This window comes from Zootoca vivipara, chromosome 17 (genome assembly GCF_963506605.1).
Source record: "Zootoca vivipara chromosome 17, rZooViv1.1, whole genome shotgun sequence".
NCBI lineage: Eukaryota > Metazoa > Chordata > Lepidosauria > Squamata > Lacertidae > Zootoca > Zootoca vivipara.
This window is the reverse complement of record NC_083292.1, coordinates 34820942-34840916: the sequence shown is the minus strand read 5'-3', so window position 1 is coordinate 34840916 and position 19975 is coordinate 34820942. Positions and strand designations below refer to the sequence as shown.

The 19975-nt window shown below is 47.9% G+C and overlaps 1 protein-coding gene across 2 annotated transcripts; it reads right to left on the bottom strand.

Moving 5' to 3' along the window:
* Window positions 1-1574: 1574 nt before the first annotated feature.
* S100A1 (S100 calcium binding protein A1) lies at window positions 1575-18525 on the bottom strand. 2 transcript variants are annotated; one of them, XM_035098470.1, is made up of 3 exons: window positions 18434-18525; window positions 3438-3630; window positions 1575-1916 (listed from the first exon to the last, which is right to left on the bottom strand). In XM_035098470.1, exons 2-3 carry the CDS (start codon window positions 3576-3578, stop codon window positions 1773-1775), a joined length of 285 nt encoding a protein of 94 aa, XP_034954361.1. In that variant the 5' UTR covers window positions 3579-3630; window positions 18434-18525; the 3' UTR covers window positions 1575-1772. The 2 variants fall into 2 exon arrangements, with proteins under 2 accessions (XP_034954361.1, XP_034954360.1); XM_035098469.2 differs by lacking the exon at window positions 18434-18525 and adding an exon at window positions 4777-4859.
* Window positions 18526-19975: the final 1450 nt, after the last annotated feature.

Below are 19975 nucleotides of genomic sequence, written 5' to 3'. Positions count from 1 at the left end.
AACTCTGAAAGCGTCTTAGGAGAGGATATTTTAAAGGCACAACAGCTTATATTCCCACACTTTCCTTTCCTGCCTGTTTAGTGGTTTTAAATCTCTGCTGGGGCTCTCTCATCACAGAGTACCTGCCCCAAACCTGGATCTATGCATCTAGGGAATTCTCCTTTTACCAAATCTATTAACCTTTAAAACCAACAGTGTATGCAGCCCATAATCTTAAGCACCTCTATCATGTCTCCCCAACTTTACTTGCCTTTCCCCCCTAAAATAAAAAAGCTCTAAATGTAACCTTTCCTAGTAGAGGAGTTGCTTTATCTCCTTGATCATTTGGGTTGTTCTTTTCTGAAACCTTTCCAGCTTCACAATATCCCTTTTATGAGTAAAAATGCATAGGATCAAGATGTATCATTTATTGGTTGTATTTATTGGTTGACCACAAGGTGGCAGTCCTCTACAGTCGTCAGAGAGATGCTCTTCCACTCCCAGATCAAAGGTTTTCTTCACTTCCTGCAGATCCTATCCAGGTTTCCTCAGAAGTAAATATCACTGAATTTAATGATATTAATTCCCACAGTGTGCATTGTAGCCTTACAGCACTTGTACAAGTCTGCTCAGAAGTCAGTACTAGGGTTGCCAGACTCAATAGAGGACAGGACTTCTGTGCCTTTAATTGCCCTGCTGTTTTTTTTTTTGAGTCTAGAAACCTTAAAGAGAAACCAGCAGACCCTTTGCTTGGTGATATAGGCAAAAATCTTATAACATTGGAAATTAAACAAAGGGTCTGCTGGTTTCTCTTTAAGGTTTCCAGACTCAAAAGAGAGCAGGGCAATTAAAGGCACAGATGTCCTGTCCTCTATTGAGTCTGGCAACCCTATCAGTCCCTCACCTTTTTGGGAAATTGGGTAGGATTGCAGTTTTGAAGATGGAAGGTGCTGAAAAATCTTGGCCGCAATACTTGAGTCAGCCAATCCCTTGCTGCAGTGAACAATTCTCTGGTGGGGTTTTTTTGTGTGTGTGTGTGTAGTAAAGTTAGAGCTGCAACAAAGTTTAATCAATTTTGAGTAACAAAAAAGTACCCTATATATATATATTGGGACACCTTTTTAGATTATTTTTAAAGCATCAAAGAACAGTTTGGATAAGTTTGTACTGTATCCTGGAAGGATGCTGTTAATCACAGAATCACAGCAGAAACATTGCTCAATCTACTTGACAGCAGGCTAGTAAAAGGAAAAAGCCCCCACAAGGCTTGTAGCCAACATTTCCATGCTGGTTGAAGAGTGGGCTTCTAAGTAAAATATTTTTTCAGGCCAGTAAAATTAATGGCAGGCTAGTGACATTCGTGGGCATATTTATTTTAACAACACTGGCCGCATCAGTTGGTGTCTCCAGCGCTAGAAGTGAAATTGATTTTTTTCTGTTTTTCAGTTTCAGCCCTTGTGTGGATAGCTGAGTAGAAAGCCCGTGAAAGGTGCCAATCCTGGAACTGGAGGTGGTTGGCCATCCCTAAATCTGTTCCTCCCCACTTTCCCCTGCAAAAAAAAAAAAAAAACCCAGAACAGACCACCAGAAAAGGGTTGGGTGGGGGATGGCTTTTAATAAGCGGAGTTGTCTCGGCGAGCGATTACATGGCACTGAAAGGTGCTCTCTTTCCTCCAGGCTGGAGGAAGAAGCCAGGAGGCTAGGAGGAGGACCCGGAAGGAGACAGCAAGAGGGGTGCCATGCCAGGCTTGGCAAAGCAGCTGCTTCCGTGGCTCGCCAGGGCTTCAAGCCCCTCAGGAGTTCTCCCAGAAGAAGTTGTTGCAAGCCACAGTGAGGGCTGCCACCAGGACCACGAATTCCTGGAAATCGACCTCACCATCGCCGTTCTCATCCAGGTCATGCATGATCTTATCCACTGCTTCTGTGTCCTTCTGGACCTGCAACACAGGAGAGAAGGGGTTCATTTTCATTTTTACAATTGTGTTGTTTTACTACTGCCCCTGTTTGCATTGCCTGCCAACCCCGCTTACTCCCTGCCACATTTATTATTTATTTATTTATACCCCGCCACTGGCCGGCTTCCAACAAATACCAAAATACATTAAAATATCACAGATTAAAAACTTCCCTAAACAGGGCTGCCTTCAGGTGTTTTCTAAATGTCAGGTAGTAGTTTATCTCTTTGACCTCCGATGGGAGGGCGTTCCACAGGGCGGGCGCCACTACCGAGAAGGCCCTCTGGCTGGTTCCCGGTAGCTTTGCTTCTCACAGTGAGGGAACCGCCAGAAGGCCCTCAGCACTGGATCTCAGTGTCTGGGCTGAGCAACGCGGGTGGAGACGCTCCTTCAGGTATATAGGACCGAGGCCGTTTAGGGCTTTAAAGGTCAGCACCAACACTTTGAATTGTGCTTGGAAACGTACTGGGAGCTCCATCAAACCTAGTCCATGTTCTTGCAGCTCCTCAGTATCTCTCCCTCTGCTTCATTCAAACCTCTGCTGTTGTTTAGAAACCATTTAAGAACCTGTCTTCTCTTCCACTCCCCTACCCTGCTCTGACTTCCTGCAAATCCAGGATTGTGATGCCACTCTACAAATCATCCAATGGGAGCTGCACTTTGACTTCCTAACATCTTTATGTATGCAGGAAGATTGTATGCTAGCAGTCCCGTACCCAGCATTGCTTGGGAATTCCCAGGAAACAAAAAGATGAGAGCAGTTTTGAAACCAATGGTTAAAATAGTTCAGCCTGCCATCTTGAAACAAATGGCACCCGGCTGCATCCAAACATAGAAGAAAAACCTTCTTCTTGATCTCTGGTACCATCACTTCTTGATCTCTGGTACCAACCTTCTTCTTGATCTCTGGTTAGAATGAGCACAGCTTTGAAGGATTCAGCAATCCATCTTGATTCAAAATGGTTATATCCAAACATAGGCAAAAAACCTGCTCCTTGATCTCAGGAAACCCCATGCAAAATTTGGTTACATTATTGTAAGATGTGTCTGAATGCATAGCAAACAAACAGTATTCCAAAATATTTAACAGGACTAGCAGAAAGTTCCTGGTGCTGTTCAAATACCTGGTTTTCTGCAGCAAACTACCCTTCAATATGGAAGATATATTTCACTGTATTGGCAAAGAAGCACTGATAGAACTATCCTATATAAGTAAACCAGTTTGCCTTGACATGCCATGCGAACAGAACCCAAGAAAGGCATGCATGAATGACAGCAGAGCAAGTCGTGCATCATCCCTCTGTTTAAAGTCTCGCAAAAATCCCCCTCTCTTCTGCCACCAGCCAGCTTGCTAGGACCACAATTCACTGTCAAGCCAGAGTTGGGTGGAACAGGTAATGAAAGCTTGTGCTGCGGAGAGGTCCGGTATTGCTGTGCCGGCCAGTCAGGCTAGCCCTCCTCAGGGATTACTCCATTCCGTTTCCCCCTTAACACTTTCCATACCTCCAGGAAACAGCCGAGCTCATTCTGCAGCAGATCCTTCAGCTCCTTCTTGCTCAACTTGTACTTGTCGCCCTCCTTGCCCGAGTAGCTGTGGAAGACAGAGATGAGGCCGTCCATTGCACTCTCCAGCTGCGACGTCATTGCTGCAGTGGTGGTGGTGGAGGAGGAGAGAAGTCCGATAAAAGAACCGACCCTGTGAAGGAATGGAGGTTGACCATCAAGCTCCCTGGGTGCATGCATGCAGCCATTAACACTCAGCCGGGAAATGTCACACAAGGTGGGAAAACCACCCACCCCATGATATAAGAACAGGAGCCTTCTAGAACAGGCCAATGGCCCATCTAGTCCAGCATCCTGTTCTCACAGTGGCCAAGCAGATGCCATAATGGGAAGCTCTCAAGCAGGATTTGAACACAAGAGCCCTCTTCCCTCCTATGGTTTCCAGCAACTGGTATCCAGAAGATTTGCTGCCTCCATCTGTGGATGCAGAGCATAGCCATCAGTGGCCTTAGCCTCAATGAATTTGTCCAATTCTCTCTTAAAGCCATGCATGTTGCTGTGGCCATCGCTGCCTCCTGTGGCAGTGAGTTCCATAGTTTAACTGCGCCGGACAAAGAAGTACTTTCTTTTACCTCCCCCAAACCTCCCTACGACCCCTTTCTGTAGTTGCTTGTGCTTTCAGAAACACACCGTAGACTTGAAGCATGTTTAAAGCACACGGCGTCCTCCAATCTTGGGAACTGTAGTTTACGGGTGCTGGGAGTTGTAGCTCTGTGAGGGGCAAAGTACAGTTTCCAGGATTCTTCAGGGGGGTGGGGCGGGCAGGGAATATGCTTTAAATGTATGGTGTGTACACAGATAATTTCCCACCCGTATTCTCAGGCTACGCTTCAGGAGTTTTGAACCAAGGAAGATCGAAAGTAAGAGAGAGAGGCTCTGCCACGCTGGCATTCTGGACAGGAGTCCCAGGCATAAAGCACAGCGACAGGGAAAGGGCAGGCATGCCCATATAGCTCCGTAGAGATTAGTGTGTTGGACTAGGGCTGGACAAACCCAGGTTCCAATCCCCCTGCCAACTCGTCGGCTTTGGGCCAGTCACTCTTTGTCAGGGTAACTAGTTTTGCAAGGTTGTTGGGAAGATATAAAGGGAGACGGGAGACTGCATTGGGCACCCTCAACTCCTTCGGCAACGACAAGACTTGCATTTTCAGTTTTACAGTCGTGTAAATGTTGGGGCTGCCTGTTACTGGCTTCGAAAACCCTTGCCCTCGCTCGCTCCCACCGCACCTGCCTCCCACCCTCACCTGTGCAGGGGCAACCCCAGAACCATCACCCTCACCTCTCCTTCTGTCCTCGGTTCTGCGCGTCGCAGCTGCCTCTGACAAAGCGAGTCCAAAATAGCTGGTCAGTGGCTTTAAATACGATCTGAGCGCCCTCCCCCAAAGGAAGAAACCGATACCGGCAGCTGGACAATCCGGCTGGGAGCTCACCGGGCAGGCAGTGTCCGAATTTAAAGGGGCGGGGGTAGTGGTGCAGGATTAGGCAGGATTCTCTCCACCGCACCCAGAGGGAAAGACTGAATACAGTGGGAAAATTCTCATCCTATGCAAACAGGAGTCTTTTTTTTCTCCCCCTTTTTTCTCCCTGCCGAATACTGTACACGATCCAGAAAACCCTCACGCTTTTTGACGGGGAACTGTGTCGCTCGCTCGAAAGGCTAGCGAATAAAATCTGCCCTGTGCGAGCCCCAAAAAACCCACAACTGGAAAAGGCTGGGGTTCTGCAACCCCCGGGGTCAACAGAGCAAAGCAAATCTTAGGCTATGTTTTCACAGAGAAAACATGTTTTCACATGTTTCTCTGTTTTACTTGACCGCTGCTGGAAGTTCTCCCTCCACTGTCCACTACATTTGTTTGCTCCTTGGCCCGATCAAAGAACGCAGTCCTCTGGGACACATTGACGGCTCGAAAAGGAAGCTTTTGCATGACAGAAATTTAAGAAAAGCTGTCATATCTGAATTACCGGTATTTAAACTGATAACCTTGCTAGCTGAGATGATACACCTCATGTAAACAATATACCTCAATATAGTTTTATTAATGGCATTTATACCCCAAGGAGCTTAAGGTGGCATCCATGGTCCTCCCATTTCTTCATCTGATCCCCCAAACAACCCCGCAAGGTAGGTGAGGATGAGAGGCAGAGACTGGCCCAAGGTCCCTCAAATGAACTTCACAGGGCCAAGTTGGCGGGATTTGAACCCCGATCTCTCCCAGGTCCTAGTCTGAAACTCCTACCAGTGACTCTCACTATGAGTCCTCGACTCTGTGAACTACAGGTGAAACTCGGAAAACTAGAATATAGTCGAAAAGTGCATTTATTTCAGTAACGCAACTTAAAAGGTGAAACCAATATATGAGATAGATGCATGACATGCAAAGCAAGATATGCCAAGCCTTTATTTGTTGTAATTGTAATTATTTGTCGTTAGGCGGGTCAATTATAAATGGAATGTAATTAATGAAATGTAATAGCGCTGTTTATTTTTGTATTATTGTAACTATTTGTTTTATTACTGTGGAATTTCCAAAGAAAGCATTTGTAAAAATTAGAAGAAAAATAAAAAATAATAAGTTGCATTACTGAAATAAATGCACTTTTCGACAATATTCTAATTTTCCGAGTTTCACCTGTATATGTAATGTATGTGTTTCTGTTTCTGCTTGCCTGCACCGACATATCAACTATTTTTAAAAAGTTTGTTTCTCCAAAGACGTCTTCAAATTTTCTTCCAACGGTCTAAGAGGAACCCCCCCCCCAAAAAAAACCCCCAGGATATTTGGGCAGGCTGGCATCAGACCGAAATCTCGGCAGTGGCACGTTGGCCGGGCGCGACTCAAGAGAGGGGTTTTTTTTTGTCAGCGCCTGGTCTATTAATACCGCGAGTACGGTTTCTGCCGCAACGGTGGCATTGTCCGGGGACCTGTAACCCATCCTCTCGATAAGGAGGGCCCGCGATCGGGTGTCCCTGCCAGCTTCCTATCGGACAAAGGGTGCTGTCAGACGAGGCCGCTCGGGTGACGGATCCGAGGCCCACCTGACTCTGGGTTACGCAGGGATGAGAAAGGGCCCTTGTTGAATGAAAACTCGCCTCCCTCAATGGTTGCCGCGGAAACGGAGGAGACCCGAAACCGGATTCCGAGCCTGGAGCTGGGACAAGCAAGGCCCAACTGGAAGGAAACAAAAAACTTAAAAACCACAACCCACCCACACGCCTCGGGTCCAGTTACAAGACCTGGAGCTTGTGGCAAGAATAAACCGTCCTGGCATTAATGATGCAAGGGGGAGGGCATTAATCATGCACTGTGTTGTCGTGCTTTTTCCTCCTCCAGAGTTGGATTTGGCATCCTTGTTCTGGGGCATAAGTCACGATGTTTCATGCCATCCCGGGCACACACACGAGGGCAAAGCCAGCTCAGGGCAGGCGGGGCTGCAGTTCTCCCTCGGCTGCTGGGTGGGGAAACGCCGAGGACACCCCAGGGGTGTGGCGAAAGGCTGGGCTGGGGACATTTTTAAGCAAAGCGTGGGAAGGTTTCAGAGTTGTGGGATCAACTTTGTGGGGGCGGGAGGGGCCTGGAGAAAAATGGCGGCAGAGCTAGGCTCAACGTGGCCGCATTGGGGACGGAGCCCGACCAACAACAGGGCTTGGGAACTTGCAGTGGGGGAACTAATTACCTATGGCACCCCATGAGCCAAGCATTGTGTATACAAGAGAAAAATCAAAACACAATATTCAGTACAGTAGTCTAATTTGAAGGCACAGAAGTAGCTTTGTAATAGCCTATCATATGTGTTGGTTTCATTTATTTGTTTGCTTGCATTTATATCCTGCTTTTCACTCCATGTCAGAAACCATATTGTTCCTGACCAGGCCAAGGTGGACCTTCTTAGCTTCTGCAAGTTGGTGGCCTCATGTGCCTTCCTGCTTAATATTGTTATTGATTATTATGATTCATAATGATGGTGATGTTTTAGCCTCCTTGAGTTTCCTAGTTGCTGTCCTAGTCCAGGCGTTGCCTACATTTTCGGGATAGAGGGCACCATTTTAAAATTTCGAGATATTGCTGTGGGAGCCGCTCACAAAACGGCGTCTGCGTGGATGTGGCATATCACAAAATGGATGCCACGGGAGTGTTGCATAACACAAAACGGCTGTCTTAAGAGGTGCTGGTGGCCACACAGACAACCTCTGCCCAGAGGCATAGCAAGCCCAGGTGGTACCCGGTGCAGAATTTTTTTGTCAACCTCCCCCCCCCACCGCTTTGCCGGGGTGCTGGCAAAGCTGCGCCCTCTTGGGAGCCACGGCTCCTGTCTGTCCCCCTCCCACTTTGCCGCTTTACAGCAAACTGGGGAGCGAGGGAGAAGGAGCCGGGGACGGAGGGAGGCTGGGAGAGGCGGGATCCTCTGCTTGCAGCTGTGACGGCGTGATGGCTGCTCGTGCTGCCATGGTGGGGCGCCGCCTTGTCACCCCCAGAGACATGCCACTGGGAGCGCACCACCCCCTGCCTCCCCCCACTGCGTCTGCCCTTTGTTCTAGCCCCTGAAAGCTGAGGCAGCCTGGTAGGAGTCAAATCAGATTTGCAGAGAAGACTTGGCGAGACTCTTATCGAGGGGAGGTCTGAGTCTCTTTGCACAGAGGTTTTCAACCTTTTTGAGTTCATGTCTCCCTTGACCACTGCATTATACAGGTTCCTGCAGGTAAAGTTTCTGTTGCCGTACAAAGTTTCACACACCTGCTCCACCCAGGCTCTCTACGGTGTTTCAGACTCTACAATCCCTCTGCTCACCATCCTCTATATTAGCAGGTCCCCAACTGCAGGTTAATTTATTTTAAATAGATATACTCATTTGACAATTAAAAATATTAAAAAGAATCAACAAAGCCTTCAGATCCTTAATATGCTGCAATAAAATATGGCAATGTAAAACAACATTTTTTTTCTAAAAAGAGAAAAACAAAAACTACTTGAATTTGCTTTTATAAGAGGTCATTATTTTCTTAATACAATATTGTATTAAGGGGCAACCTGTTTTCCCATAATTTATTTCTAGAGTCCCTTGCAGTTTTCACTCTTAGGTGTTATTCTTTCTATTATAGCCAAATCCCAAAGTTTCTTAGGACATTCTTTCCACGAAGGGAGTAATGGAACTTTCCAGTTTTGAGCCATTAACATTCTTTCTGGTATTTGCAGATAGGAGGCCTGTCCCTTATGTTATTTCTTTAGGATAGGTGACATAATAGTTCTGCCCTATCAATACCAGATCTAAGGGAGCTTCATATTTCAACACTGTTGCTGTTATTCTAATGATCGCCTTCCACTTTATTTGTGTAAAAGATACACGTCCACCACATGTGGTGATATGTTCCGTTCTGCTTTCTGCAAATCTGCCTCATCTTGGCTTTCTCCGTTGCCTCTGAGTTTGTGGTGCCATTAGCCGCAAAGCCCCTTCGTTTGGTGGGGTTGCATTTGCTACGGTCTCTCTTTGCCGCCCCCCCAATCCTGCGCCATCGCTTTATGAGCAGTTGGAACTCATGACATCATCATCAGGCTATTCTGGGAGCCAGAATTTCACTTCTCTGACCTAGTGAAGGAGAATGTGAGGGAGTCAGGCACAAAACACACACAAACCCTCCAACATTTCTCCAATGAAAATAGGGATGTCCAATTCCATAGTAGTAGTATTACTAGTTAAAGCTATGGTTTTCCCAGTAGTGATGTATGGAAGTGAGAGCTGGACCATACAGAAGGCTGATCGCTGAAGAATGGAGGCTTTTGAATTCTGGTGCTGGAGGAGACTCTTGAGAGTCCCATGGACTGCAAGAAGATCAAACCTATCCATTCTGAAGGAAATCAGCCCTGAGTGCTCACTGGAAAGACAGATCCTGAAGCTGAGGCTCCAATTCTTTGGCCACCTCATGAGAAGAGAAGACTCCCTGGGAAAGACCCTTATGATGGGAAAGATGGAGGGCACAAGGAGAAGGGGACGACAGAGGACGAGATGGTTGGACAGTATTCTCGAAGCTACCAACATGAGTTTGACCAAACTGCGGGAGGCAGTGGAAGACAGGAGTGCCTGGCGTGCTCTGGTCCATGGGGTCACGAAGAGTCAGACACGACTAAACAACAACAGTATTACTAGTGATGATGATGATGATGATGATGATTATTATTATTATTATACAGCACCCATCCTACTGGTTTGCCCCAGCCATGCTGGGTGGCTTCCATCATATATAAAAACATAATAAAACATGAAACATTAAAAAAAACCTTCCCTCTACAGGGCTGCCTTCAGATGTCTTCTAAGGGTTGTATAGTTACTGGTACTTATCTATACATGGGGGGTCACATAACTCTGTACTCTCCGGGACATTCCAGGACCAAATCAGAAATTTGGGACGGCTTCTGCAAATCCGGGATTGTCCCTGGAAAACACTTGGTGGGTCTGACAACATCAGCCGTTGCTCCAGTCAGATTGTAAGCCCCCCCCCCAATTTTCCATGTTATATCATTTGTCTTAGAACTTTAAAACTGTAAACCACCTTGGGTGCCTCGGCAGAAATAATGGCTTATTAATGAAATAATAATAATAATAATAATAATAATAATAATGGCGGCAGAGTGTGGGAGTTGGGGCTGCTCCTGGCTCGCCTCTCCACACGGATATGTTATAGTCAACATAGTGAATCACACATTGATACGGTTGCTTGCATGCCATTTTGAACCATGACCAGCCAGTGCATGAAATCAAGGGCAAATTCCAGATTGCCAACAAGAGCACACCTCGGTTGGTTCTGCTGCTGAGTTGGCAAGCCGGCCTCCATTTTGTACCCCCCCCCACAATGCACTGGGAATGGTGAGGGGAAATGGCAGGTGCCACCAGCACGCACACAAAGAATGTGGAGACTGTTCCACAAATAGTCTACAAAATGGCCTTTGATGAGCAGGCAAGGGCCTTGGAAAAAAAACCAGAAAGGCCGCAAAATGTTTGGCCCAGCTCTGCATTAAAGTACCCGTCATCGGCCACTAGTGGGCGACGTGTGCTGTTACCTCTACTGCTTCCCAGGCCATTGCCATCGAGAACTTCAGCTGATTTTGCAAGAGCTTAAGGCGTGGACCAGAGATGCTTGCTCCCAGAGACCTGCCGGCATTCCATTGCTCTCTGAATTCCTCCACGGTCTAATATTTCTCTCTTGCTTCCTGTCCCCATACAGTTGTGTAATTGTGTAATTGCGCTGCGGCGCTGTGCAATGGAGCCTTGCCATTTTTTCCAGAATGGAATGACGTTCTGGAATGTTCCCACTTCCACCCAGCCTGACGCATGGCCCTTCATTTATTTTCTTTTATGAAATACATGTAAAATGTTTGTTTGTTTGTTTGTTTGTTTAGAAAAGCACAGTCATTCCTGTGGTATCAGGGCACAGTGGCACATCACGGTCACATTGCGCACCGTACATTTAACAGAGGATTATACCACTTCAAGGGACGCGGGATTTTCACTTTTTGAAATATGGCAACCCTAAAGTACAGTCCATGCATGGAGAGCTTTAACTTATAGGGGTACCCAGGGAAGTCCTATTGCGTGCCAAGGCACCTGAGCCACAAAGACCCCAGGAGAACAATAAAACATTCACAAAGTATTTTGGTATATGGGTTCAAATAGCCCACAACATGGCCAGCCATAGCGTAGGGGTGAGGTAGAGTACCTCCACCCCTAAGCTGGACAACTATTGGGGCATGGTTGCCTGGCCGCAATGCCTCCCACCGATAAAGAGGTGAGCGAACTTCTGAGAAGACCCATTGGTGGGTTTACTCTGACTACAGTGGAACCTCGGTTTATGAACTCCTCGGTTTATGAATTTTCGGTTTATGAACGCCGCGGACCCATCTGGAATGGATTAATTCACTTTCCATTACTTTCAAGGGAAAGTTCGCTTCAGTTTATGAACGCTTCAGTTTATGAACAGACTTCCGGAACCAATTACACCCAGGCTTCGGGTTAAGTACACTTCAGGTTGAGTACTCCGCGGACCCGTCTGGAACGGATTAATCCACTTTCCATTACTTTCAATGGGAAAGTTCGCTTCAGTTTATGAACACTTCAGTTTAAGTACTCCGCGGACCGTCTGGAACAGATTAATCCACTTTCCATTACTTTCAATGGGAAAGTTCACTTCAGTTTATGAACGCTTCAGTTTATGAACAGACTTCCGGAACCAATTGTGTTCATAAACCGAGGTACCACTGTAGTTGTCCCAGAAAGGCCTATTACAGCCTATTGATATCTTATCTTGTTGACCCCTCAAAAGCTGCCATAATATATTGTCTGAACTAATTATTAATGGTGGGGATGAGAAAACCCAGAGCTCTTCACTGCAGTATAAGCTTTCTAGAAAGGTGTTGTTTTTCAACAACACAGCATCTAGGATATCATCCTTCCATAGGCTTGATTTCGAAAATCGGAAGCTTGTTGTGTTTGGCCATTGTGGAGTAACTGCACTGTACCCTTCCGGTCAACCTATCCACTGGAATCCCCCCCCCCTTGCTGGCCTACCTCCCAATCATTTTTCCCTTGGAGTCAGAGAATACCTGCTGCAGGCTTGTGTTAGGTTCCCTACCGGAGAGCTGCGTATATACCCTTGTTCAGACACCTGGTAAATTTCTACTGCAAGCGTAGAGTCTGAACCTGCCATCGAGATTCTTCGCATTTTAATGAGAAGTTCTCCATTTTGACGCAGTTCTCCAGCCAACCAATGTGTGCCAAAAAAGGCATTCAATTAGGAGGAAATTGTGCTCGAATATGCATATAGTAATGAGAATAGCAAAATGCATGATATTGGGTTGGGTTGGTGTTTTTTTTTGCAAAAATGTGTATATTATTCAAAATTGCATGTAAAATGTGTACTTAGGATAACTGCATTTAAAAGCCAACAATTTTTTTATGAGGGTTAAACTATGCAAATTTCTGCAGAAAGGTGGAGAGCTGAATTTAGGATTGGAGAGATAGGAAACCGACTTACAGATTTGTAGCCCCTTAGTGGCTCATAGGGAAGTCAGAGAATTCTGACCAAAATGGAGATCAGAAATTGCTGGTGCTTGCTCACTCGTCCCCTGTCCAGAAGATAAACCAGTCTGGCAAATATGACCAGTCCTTTGCTATAATTGCTGCTCTCAGTTTGCAAGCGATACTTGATTATGTTCTCTTGTGCTTCCTTTGCATTTAAACAAATGGGGTGGGAGAAGACCGTGACAACATAACTCAGGGGTAGGCAACCTAAGGCCCGGGGCCCGGATCCGGCCCAATCACCTTCTAAATCCAGCCCGCGGATGGTCCGGGAATCAGCATGTTTTTACATGAGTGGAATGTGTCCTTTTATTTAAAATGCATCTCTGGGTTATTTGTGGGGCATAGTAATTCGTTCATCCCCCCCTCCCCCAAATATAGTCCAGCCCACCACATGGTCTGAGGGACGACTGAGCCCACGACTGAAAAAGGTTGCTGACCCCTGACATAACTGGTATGCGTCTTTTATTGTTTTGTTTGTTATCATGCAATATATTTTTGTGTTTATATACTGGGAACTGCCCTGTGATCCTTGGATGAAGGGCAGTATACAAATGTAATATGAATATATACATATATAAATAAATTTAATTCAGTAATTTATGTGCGACAGCAATACAAGCAACACAGTTTTGGGCAGAAGACTAACTGCATGAGACAAACACAGGGTGGGACGGGAAAATATGCCTTCTTACATTGCTAGTGGGTCATCATGGCCAAGCCATTTTGCTCCCTGAGGCCAAGGGACAAATTGCCCCCCCCACCCAATGCCATGTACAAAATCTGACCAGATTAGCAGTTTCGTCTTATTTCTAGACCAACAGTGTGACATTATCTCTCACCATACCCGCAGGCAACAGGCTAGCATGCTGGTACAGTGGTACCTCGGTTTACAAACACAATTGGTTCCGGAAGTCTGTACTTAACCTGAAGCGTACTTAACCTGGAGCGAACTTTCCTATTGAAAGTAATGGAAAGTGGATTAATCTCTTCCAGACGGGTCTGCGGAGTACTTAAACTGAAAATACTCAAACCGAGGTAAGAGTGTAATTGCTTCCGGAAGTCCGTACTTAACCTGAAGCGAACTTTCCCATTGAAAGTAATGGAATGTGGATTGAATCCGTTCCAGACAGGTTCACAGAGTACTTAAACTGAAAGTACTCAAACCGAGGCGTACTTAAACCGAGGTATGACTGTATAGGGAAGTTAGGGGGAAAGGTGGGGGCTGCCCCCCCTATCATTTGCCACCTGAGGCAGATGTGTCACTTTACTTAATAGCAGAGCCAGTTCTGGTACTTTCTGAACAGGAAGGGGTTGGGAACGGAGGGTTGGGAGGGGGAGAGGGAAGCTGTTTACAACTCTATTTTCTCCCTCTGCCAAGACAGAGCACTCATTCAGGTCCTTGGTCCAGTAGCACCAGCGGTGCTGAGCCTCGCCTCTTCCTTTGCCCGTGGGATTTTTGGAAAAGCGCCTCTCTCTCTCTCTCTCTCTCTCTCTCTCTCTCTCTCTCTGTGTGTGTGTGTGTGTGTGTGTGCGCGCACAGGAACGGAGGAAGGGGGAGCAGTGGAATGACCGAGATGTTTGCAAGAACATGGGGTGGGTCGGAACGGAGGGAGTTGGATCTGATGTTGAAGCACAAGAAGAGCAGTGTCTCAAATCCAGGGGTGGATTTCGAGGCCGCCCCACCCCTGGTCACCACCGCCTGCGTGAAGGGTGCCAGCGTTCCTTGTTAAAACATCGCCATCAATTGACAACCAAGTCAATGAGGGAGACCAACGTCACTTGCTGTTTTGCTGAGCGAATAATACGCCTTTCAGCCTTTCATAGAATCATAGAACGGCAGAGTTGGAAGGGACCCTGAGGGTCATCTTGTCCAATGCAGGAATAGGCAGCTGTCCCATGCGGAAATTGAAGCAGCCACCTTGCCATCATCAGCATCACACACTAACTAAGCAACTGAGCAGGAGGGAATGTAAATGAAAGCACTGCCCTGAACTAGAAGCCTGGCAGGGATTGTAAACATTGTCATCTTATGGATGCTGCTGAGCTCTGGCTCTTACCACTGCTAACCACTGCCCATGCCTGCTGGGGGGTAGCTAGACTCCCAACTGGCTGGAGCTGTTGCTGGACTCCAACTCCCATCAGCCCCGACCAGCATGGCCAATGGTCAGGGATGGTGAGAGTTAATCCTGGAGGGCCACAGCACCCCCCTCCCAAATCCCTGATATATGATTAATGTTCAAGCGCTGGAAAGTTATACGCATCTACTCAGAAGTAATTTCCAGTGGCGGGCCTGAAAGTCAGCAGCACCCTGTGTTACCCCAAAATTGAGCACCCCCACCTCTTGCCTGCCAGCGGTGCCAACTTGAATAAAATATGGGGGGGGCAATTAAACCCCGCTCCATGTAATCGATCACAAGCACGCACACACACACACCATTTGAATAGCAGTGCCCATCAACTTTGTGCCTCTCCCAAATATTTTATTGGCTCCTATGTTCTGCATAGGGACACAGGTGGCACTGTGGTCTAAACCACTGAGCCTAGGGCTTGCTGATCAGAAGGTCGGCGGTTCGAATCCCCACAATGGGGTGAGCTCCCGTTGCTTGGTCCCAGCTCCTGCCAACCTAGCAGTTCGAAAGCACGTCAAAGTGCAAGTAGATAAATAGGTACCGCTCCGGCGGGAAGGTAAACGGCGTTTCCGTGTGCTGCTCTGGTTCGCCAGAAGCGGCTTAGTCATGCTGGCCACATGACCTAGAAGCTGTACATCGGCTCCCTCGGCCAGTAAAGTGAGATGAGCGCTGCAACCCCAGAGTCGGTCACGACTGGACCTAACGGTCACGGGTCCCTTTACCTTTACCTCTGCTCTGCACCCAGTGTGACTGAACCGGTTGTGCTCCCCTAAATCCACCTCTGTAGCCTTATGAGGAATGGTTGAAGGAGCTGTGTATATTTAGCCTGGAAAGAGGAGACTGCAATGAGATAGGATAGCCAACTTCAAATATCTCAGGGACTGTCCCGTGGAAGATGAAGCAAGCTTGATTTCACCTGTTCTGGAGGGTAGGACTCGAACCAGTGGCTTCAAGTTACAAGAAAGGAGATTCCGACTCAACATCAGGAAAAACCCTCTGACCGTAAGAGCTGTTTGACAGTGGAAAGGTCTCCCTTGGGAGGTTGTGGACTTTCTTTCCTTGGAGGTTTTTAAGCAGAGGTTGGATGGCCATCTGTCATGGATGCTCTAGCTTAGATTCCTGCATTGCAGGGGGTTGGACTAGATGTTCCTCAGGGTCTAATATTCTATGATTCTATGATTCCCATCATCTCTGACCATTGGCCATGCTGGCCACTGGGGGTTGGGAGTGCAGCGACACCTGGAGGGCTGCAGGCTCTCCACCCCCCGCTCCCAAAGCTTACGAGGAAGAACATTTGCTTTTATTCTCTAATATACGACGTGGTTGACAGATCTGTGCATGCACCATCTTCTGGGTCAGAGATGAGCCATGGGTGCAGATCGTGAAGCCAAGTCACCATGAGACATGCAACCGAGGTGACTGCCAGCTCAGCACGTTAAAGGGATCGTGGGAGACACTCCTTGCTCAGAGAAGCCTCATTGGTCTAGCGCTTGGATTATTCAGTCTGTCAATGATCTGGAGTAAAAGAGGATGAGCCCAATTCTGGGGCAGAGGAAAGTTACACCGCCACCGCTCTTTTTAGAGAGACCCATTCACCTGTGGGTAGATGACCTGAATCATGGAAAATTAGGGCTTCCTTTAACTCTGGCTTGCATCTAGGAAACGCCTCTGGGCAGGTGCAGGGCGCCTTTTGCTTGCCAAACTGAGTAACCAGCGCCGCCTAATCACCAGCCAGGTGAAAGGCATAGGGCACAGAGGCAGGCTGGTTTGGAGACTAGGTGCCCACACGGCACCCACGGGTGCCAGTGTGCTCTCCAGCACCTCTAATGTTGCCCACAAAATACCTCCTTCAACATGCAGAATGCATGAGGGGTGGTTTCCACTCAGTTCCTGTTTGCACTGGCTCATTCTCCTACACTGAAAGCGCCCTCTTCAACATGCCAGGATTAGATCTTCCCATTCTGGACAGAGAAGAGGTGCAAAGAGCTTCTCTCTGCGAGAGAGCACAGTGGTCCCTGATGTGGGTGCCTTTTCCCTGTTGAGGGGTAGCTGATGCCATTTTCACTCTTTCAAATGCTGCAGCCGTTTTGTGCCAGGCCGCACCCCCGCAGCAGCTATCGGTAACTACTACTGAATATTCTTATTCTTATTAAATTACAAGTACTATTGCTGCATTTATGTCACAGAGAAAACAGCACAATCATAAAACCATATAATACAACCCGCACACAAAAAAATCAATTTAAAACCCTGCAGCAGTGAGTTCCATAAATTCACAACTGCACGGTGCAGATTTCAGTGCTCTGGTTTGGTGTCTCCTAAACTTGCTGGCTCCCAGTTGCTCACTGGGAAGTCCCAACGTTCCAGCAGAGAGAGAAAGAGGAGAAAATATCAACCTTCCATCCTATCCCCTCCATCACCCAGCTGCCCCCACCCCCAAACTAACCCAACAAATGGATTTGCCTTTCCTGATAGGTGCTCCAAACACCTGGACCGTTTCAGCTGGCCTTTAAGGGAGGGCCGTCACACAGTGGAAGAGCACCTCCTTTGTACCCAGAAGGTCCCAGGTCTTGAAATGTCCCTCACCTGGAACCCTGGAGGCCCCTGACATTCAAGTGTAGCAAATGCTAAGACAAACAAACAAATGACCTGATGCTGTATAAGGCGGTTTCCTGTTTTCCTTATCAATTCAGCTTTTTATTCAGAACAATGAGGACTAAGACCTTAACTTGACTTTTTGGCAGTGTCATCTGTCTGAAACCCTTGAAGGCAGCTGCCTGTCTGTGGAGACAGAGGGAATATTGATATTGATGGACCGGCATAAGAAGACTCTGTTGGATCAGACCACCAGCTCCTCTAGTCCTGCCTTCGCAGGTGCCAACCAGATCTCCCAGTGACAAACCCCAAGCACAACAGCCCTCTCCCCTCCTGCGTTTCTCAGCAACTGGGATTCAGAAGCGTTCCTCCCTCTGACCACGGAGGCAGAGCGTAGCCAATGTGGCTAAAGGTAAAGGGACCCCTGACCATTAGGTCCAGTCGTGACCGACTCTGGGGTTGTGGCGCTCATCTCACATTATTGGCCGAGGGAGCCGGTGTACAGCTTCCAGGTCATGTGGCCAGCATGACAAAGCCGCTTCTGGCGAACCAGAGCAGCGCACGGAAACGCCGTTTACCTTCCCGCCGGAGCGGTGCCTATTTATCTACTTGCACTTTGACGTGCTTTCGAACTGTTAGGTTGGCAGGAGCTGGGACCAAGCAACGGGAGCTCACCCCGTCACGGGGATTCGAACCGCCAACCTTCTGATCGGCAAGCCCTAGGCTCTGTGGTTTAACCCACAGCGCCACCCACGTCCCTTGCCAATGTGGCTAGTAGCTATTAATAGCCTTCTATTCCCATGAATATGTCCGATCAACTTTTAAAGCCATTCCAGTTGCTGGCCATCACTGCTTCCTGTGGGAGAGAGTTCCACAGGTCCTGAATCTTCCAACATTCAGCTTTGCCGCAAGTTCTGCCATTACGGAGGAGAAAAGCCTCTCTCCATGTTATCCATGTGGTGCGTAATTCTGTAAACTTCTGTCAAGCCACCCTTTTCCCCTGCCTTTTCTCTAAGCTGAAAAGTCCCAGACACTGAGGATCCGTTTCGCATGTCCTTTTCTTGGGAGAGCAGAGAGGAGGGGAAAGCCATGCCAATTGCTGCCCCTTCCCCAATCCAATCCCCTTAAATAGAAACCACTTACTTAAAACCTGGAGGGTACTTGCATGCGGCTGCTGCAGCAGGTCTGGGCTAGGTGGGTGCCAGAGAGACTTGCCTTGTACCAGGGCCTGGACCCTCCCCCTGGACCCTCCCCACCTCCGAGCACCAATGAAGGGAAGTCGGCAACTGGTCAGAAAGTACAGAAGTCTGTTTGTCTAGCCTGCTGTGGCCCAGCAGAAGAGGCCGTGGGCATAACAAAGGCCAATTGTGCCCCATCTCCGAAAAACAGCTGGCTCTCACACCCGCTACCTCTGAATTCTTCCTTCATGAAATGAAGGTGGGAGAGAGAAATCATCCTCTGAGGGTTTTTTTAACGCAGCCAAGCTCAAATATTAGGTGCCTGGGTGTTTTTAGTTTGTTTGTTTTTTTACACAACACCCAAAATTCTGAGACAGGGAAAACAAAGAGGGGTTATTGATTGGGGATGGTGAAGCTGTGGCCCAGCAGGTGTTGCAGAACTACAATTCCCAAAAACCAGCTGGCCACGCTGACTAGGGGCTGATGGGAGTTTAGAGAGAAAGAACTGGAGAGCCGCAAGCTCTCCATCTGTGTTCTGCGTCTCTCTACGTGAATTTAATGTGTGATCCCTAATTGGTTGGAACGTGTGTCTAGGAGAGGGATGGGCAACCTCCAGAGTCCACATGCGGCTGGACTCCCAACTCCCACAATCCCCAGCGGTTGATAGGAGTTGGGAACCCTGCTGGGCCAAAGGATGCCCATCCCTGGCAAAGTTGAAGAACCAGTACTGTATGATGTAGTTGTTAGAGGTTTGGACTATGACCTGGGAGACCAGGGTTTGAATCCCCGCTCAGCCATGAAGCGCCCTGGGTGACCTTGGGCCAACCACTGTCTCTCTCGGCCTAACTTCCTTCACAGGGTTGTTGTGAGGATAAAATGGGGAGGAAGAGAACCATGTGCCCCACCTTGAGGTCCTCGGAGAAAAAGTGGTATATAAATCAATGAATAAATAAAGTTAGATGAGGTTCAAAGGAAGGTCTCCTTCTTGGGGCCTGATGTGACTGCTTAGCTTCAGCGATGGGGCTGCATCGTAGGCCTACAATTACTGCAGCCCTGGGGATGCCCACAAACAGCAAGCCTTTCCTATGGTTTACTTCCTAATGGTTACTCCTAACAGACTGTTTATGCTGTTGCATCTATGCAGCCACAGACTCCAGGAGTTCCAGTGATCCCACTTCTGACACCAGTGTTGCATGCACCCAATTTCTAAGTGGTGCGAGATTTCAGAGGTTCCAGTCCTTACTCTGAGTTTGCTTTCTTTGGAATGATGGTCAGCGAAGACTGTGGTGCCTTTAGGATGTATGGTTTTGTTCACACACACAACCTGAGCATAGGATGGGGACACTTACAGCACCAACACTCCAACAGATCTTGCCTCCCTGTTGGGTTCCCAGGGAGGTCTCCAAGCCATAGCTTTGGGGTCCAGCACAGAGCAAGACATGCCTCTGTTTCTCCAGCTGCCAGCTGCTAGCACCAGCCCATACCCACCCCCTCCCCAGCCTCCCTT